This window comes from Rhagoletis pomonella, unplaced genomic scaffold (assembly GCF_013731165.1).
Source record: "Rhagoletis pomonella isolate Grant_MI unplaced genomic scaffold, Rhpom_1.0 Rhpom_scaffold_00005, whole genome shotgun sequence".
NCBI classification, from domain to species: domain Eukaryota; kingdom Metazoa; phylum Arthropoda; class Insecta; order Diptera; family Tephritidae; genus Rhagoletis; species Rhagoletis pomonella.
The window spans coordinates 68,213,854-68,218,556 of NW_023458559.1; the positions used below are offsets into that span (position 1 = coordinate 68,213,854).

The 4,703-nt window shown below is 35.8% G+C and overlaps 1 protein-coding gene across 2 annotated transcripts; it reads right to left on the reverse strand.

The window, feature by feature from the left end:
- Positions 1-2,650: 2,650 nt before the first annotated feature.
- LOC118739449 (mediator of RNA polymerase II transcription subunit 19) lies at positions 2,651-4,651 on the reverse strand. 2 transcript variants are annotated; one of them, XM_036470775.1, is made up of 6 exons: positions 4,381-4,651; positions 3,952-4,277; positions 3,738-3,886; positions 3,550-3,657; positions 3,360-3,471; positions 2,651-3,297 (listed from the first exon to the last, which is right to left on the reverse strand). In XM_036470775.1, the coding sequence occupies exons 2-6, from the start codon at positions 4,160-4,162 to the stop codon at positions 2,909-2,911; spliced, it is 969 nt and encodes a 322-aa protein (XP_036326668.1). In that variant the 5' UTR covers positions 4,163-4,277; positions 4,381-4,651; the 3' UTR covers positions 2,651-2,908. The 2 variants fall into 2 exon arrangements, with proteins under 2 accessions (XP_036326668.1, XP_036326667.1); XM_036470774.1 differs by having other exon boundaries at positions 3,952-4,651.
- Between the last annotated feature and the right edge of the window lie 52 nt (positions 4,652-4,703).

Genomic DNA, 4,703 nt, shown 5'->3' on the forward strand with positions numbered 1-4,703 from the left:
TACATGAAAACGCGCGATTGAAATCAAAATATTTCAACTCACATGTGAAGTTAAAAGATTGAGCTTTAATTTAAAACACAGATTTGAGATTTCCGCGCATTAATTTATTAACAACTATAATCTGAAATACTCTTTTATGTGAAACACACTTTTATGTGTAAAATACGCAAATTAAATGGCGGCAGTTGAGCTGTCAAAATAACTGTCAAACAGCTCTTCGAAAGTTCGAATTTCCTGCTCCCCAATTTTCGGGGAAAATGCTGCTCCCTGGCAGTTTCGAATAGGAGGATTTTATTCTCGAGAAAAGTAAAATCCACGAGAAATGAAATCCTCGGGAATATTCAGAATTGGGCTGATATCGCTCACATATTCCGATTAGATTTTCCCCAATAACAGTTGGACTGCTTCTGAACACATCTTGATGGCCGCAACAAAAACCTTTATTTGTATAACGTGCATCCATATTGGTAGCAAGAAATAGGCTATCTTACAAAAGCTAAATTGTTTGTCATAGCCTACGACAGCGCCGACATTGGGTTGTTTGTAAAATTGCGACGCATATGTTTCAATGGTGGCGTGCATCACATCTGGACCGACTTGATTATGCGATTTAATACCTGCCGCATACATTTCTGTGACCAGAGTTTCGCTGCCAATCACATATGTATGTATACGTACAACAGGTACCCTTCTTGTATGCGGCTGTTGCATGTGCCAAACAAATCATCTCGAACACGCACTTTGCTTATGTTCGCCATCTGCAATGATCGTATTAAATAAGTTTAGCCATACCCTCACCTCATCGGCTGGTTGAATAATCAAATTCACGCAACGTTTCCGCGATGTTCCCTTTGAGGTGTTTCCAATTTTTTGGCAAATGGCTTGCTGTATTCATGGAAATATTTTTGTATATATGCCCGAGACTGTTAATAAATCTGCACACCTGAGTTGGTATTCTCATTGCTATAGTTTTCAAAAGATTATTGCATAAACTTTAAAAAACTATATGATTTGACCGGTTTTCAAAATATTATTCAAAATTGATGTTTGTTTGGTCGCAAATTTTTAACGGTAAAAGTCAATGAATGAAATTTTTTGATAAAAATTTAGGCTATGGCTAAAGTAAGAAACATTGGAAGATGGTTATTGACTAGATAACGAAAAGTTAAGTATGTTTGTAAATTTACTAAAAATGCTCTCAGATATCGCAATTAAATTTTTTATGTCTAAGTTTTTTTTACTTCATGTGTTTAATTTTTTATTATGATTTTTTCGTCATTAATGATACTTTCATATATTTTTTTCTTAGACCCTTACACTAAATGTTAAAGTATTTCGTTTTGATTAAATACTAGTTATATAAAAGAAAACGTCACTTTAAACTAAACTACAATAAAATAAACTAACGGTAATTTTGAATTAAGATATTTCGTAAATATTTGTATTGATATCTTTTTTATTTCGACTGTCAAATTTTGGCCCAATAAGGCTGCTGTGCAGCGCTCTTGACACAATGGTAGTTGTAATGCATAGATAATTTCCTTTTCCTCTGACCCATATGATTAAAAAAAAAATATATATATATATATATATAATAAACGATCTGCTCCAGCGTTCTTTTCAATTAATGGATGTGCAATTTACCAAATATCTGTAAAACTACTGAAATTTTTCTGCTGCATTACCTTCTGAAAATTGCTCAGTATGTACATTAGGGTGGTCCAAAAAATACACGTGAAAAAGTAAAGTTCTATACCGAAAAGAATTATACCCCTATTTCTTATTTTAAAATCAAAAAATATTTAGAGGTCACTTAAAGCGCCCAAAGCTGTCCATGTATTTTGTGTGGGGGAAAAACAACTTTTCGTAGAAATGGTATAGAATTCTTAAATATTAATATTTTTCTATCGGATAACTCTGTTTCTCTGAAGCAGATCAATAATAATACTCAATTGTCATTTTTTCATCGCAACTATAATTTACAGGTCCGCCAAAAACCATGAAAAATTCAACGGGGGGACTAATAAAAAATCGTTAGTATTACAACATGGTTAAGTTAACAATTGGGTATTATTATTGAAAGACCCCTGAAGATAACCAGAGTTTTCCGATCGAATAATATTGATTTTTAAGAATTCCATACCATTTACACGTAAAGTGTTTTTTCCCCCACATAAAAATACATGGAAAATTTTGAGCGCTTTGAGCGACCTCTAAATATTTTTTGAATTCAAAATAATAAAATTATAGTTTAAAAAACTAAAACCTCGCTATTATAATTTCCATTCGCACCGTCATCAGGTATGTAACTTGAGAATAGAAATCGCTGCATCTTTTAGGCGCATCAATTTTACATAGTTACGTCTCGAGTTAATAAAAGGGAGGTAAAAAATAGGGGTATACTTTTTTTCGATATAGAACAATCATAGGGGGTGAGAGCATTACAATTTTGACTTTTCTGTTTTTGGACCACCTTAATGTACATATATCAATTATGGGGAAATTTTAAATTATATTTCAATAATACATATTTAGTCTTAAAAAGACTCCGCACAGTAATTTCAGTAGGAAATTGTTTTCAGTTTTTTTCACTTGATTAGAATAAATAATTTAATTTGCAGTGTTTTGAAAATAAAAATTCATTTATAATTAAACTAAATATTAAGTTACAATTATTAAATCTAAATAAGAAAATTGCAATTGCAAAATAAAAATTTGCGGTTTTCTCTTGTTTGTTGTTTTAGTTTGCTAAGTGTGAGGATACAAAATGTGTTTTTGTGTTTTTAACTTGCTATCTTAAGTTTCAGCGTTGCGCATGAAATTTGCCTGCCTTTTGATTTCCCTTTTACAACTTTCTGCTGCTTTGTGTGTTTTCTTTTTACTTTCACAGCTATCTATTGCTTCCTCCCTAGAGCATTAATTGCTGTGATATCGTGCCCATGTCACTTAACATTGGCGCTGGCGCCATTTGTGGTTGTTGCGGTGGTTGTTGCATCGCTGCAACTGCGCCGGGCAGCACATTTACGCCACCACCCAATGTGCCCACACTGCCACTGCTGCCACCCATTGGTGGCATGACACCTAGCGAAACGATGCCCGAACTACCCCCACCCACACCACCACCTGTGCCAATGCCTCCACTATTGCCACCTGCGACAGATCCAGCAGCTGAGGGTTCTGGACTGTGACTTTTCTTTTTACGTTTCTTTTCTTTTTTTCGCTTCTTTCGCTCCTTATCGTCCTCATGACGCTTTTGTTTTTTGTGTTTGCGTTCATAGGTTTCAAGTCCAGAGGAGTCTGTAAGTAGAAAAAAATTCGACTTAGATCGCTTCTTATATGGATTTCTTCGTTGGTTATACCCATCAGCGATGTTTCTTGCGGCGCAGCGCCATCTTTGTGTTTGTGTTTTTTATGCTTGTTTTTGTGTTTTCGTGCGGGTGTCGTATTTAGCGCACGATACTGTTCAGGTAGCTATACGAAATTTCGGAAAATTGTTAACAATATTTCTTATAAATAGAAGAGATGTAAGCTATCGAAACTAGTACTCACAGGTCCAGGATGCAGCCGGAAGCCAGCTAATTGTACGGCAGTTAATGGTACCAGCTCCTTGCCACCAATGGGTGGTTTCTCAATAACGCTACGCAGTGTGCTGTTTTCCTGCAATAAGAATTAAAGAATAGTCAATATCAAAACTTAATGTGATATCACACCACATTTGCAAAAAAAACAATGCATACCAGATTGCTTGTAGTGTCGTAAATGCCAGGCAAATTGGGTAGAAAGGAAGCCAGCGACTCCTTGACTTTTTTATCCTTAAACTTGGTCAGTGTGTGATGCAGCCCATATTCGGTCATTAGGTCTTTATCACCCGTCAATTCGCCTTTGCCTTTTAATGACAAATTGATTAATAATGCAATGTTTAGATATGATTCTCTCGTTTTCGTCACATACCTGGTGGTTCCTTCATTGAGTAAAAGGGCCCCGTCTGTATTATTGTGGGCGTTTTGCCTAGTGATATTGTAGTTTTTAGAGTGCCCGATGAATCTTGCCTCGATACCACTGGCGAACGTCCACCATGTGGCGAAGATTTTGGTGAATAAGTTGTACTTTCCATTTTGCGAAATTGATCGCCAATCATCATGTTAGTGTAATTGTTCATCATGCTGACTTCGATGGCTACCACGGCATCAGAAGCAATAAAAGTTGGCCCTATATCTATTTACTGCCACTTGGACTTGGACGCAGGCTTCTCACGCACCAGCCGCTGGTGTAATCTTCTAATAGGTGAATTGAATTCTAGACTTTCTATTATAAATTTTTCCCCAAAATGCACCCAAAATATTGTCTTCCGTTAACATTCGCTCGTACTATACCACCTACCAACGTTGTTGGTTCTTCTGCTTGAATTTTGCCAACTTGGGCTATCTGCTCTGCTGCGACGGAGTACCTTGGCTGCACCACAGCGCCTCTCAGGGCGTTTACTCATGCACCTTTTATATTCAGAACACTTTCTAGACTGCTTTATTATAATTTAAATAAGTTTTTTTCTATTTTTGTACGTCTTTTAGGGTATAAATAAAATTTTTAATTTTGCAAAAAGCCCACCGACGACTTCGATTTTATCGCCATCTTGAAGTGACCAATGCGAATGTCAAACTAAAATAACTTGTCAAAATTGCCCGTTTTTTGTTTTTGTACTTTTT

Coding starts and splice junctions, on each gene's coding strand:
- LOC118739449 (XM_036470775.1), bottom strand. CDS start 4,162: ATGATGAACAATTACACTAACATGATGATTGGCGATCAATTTCGCAAA. Junction 3,658..3,737: donor ACGACACTACAAGCAATCTG/GTATGCATTGTT, acceptor TTCTTATTGCAG/GAAAACAGCACACTGCGTAG. Junction 3,298..3,359: donor GCAAGAAACATCGCTGATGG/GTATAACCAACG, acceptor TTCTACTTACAG/ACTCCTCTGGACTTGAAACC.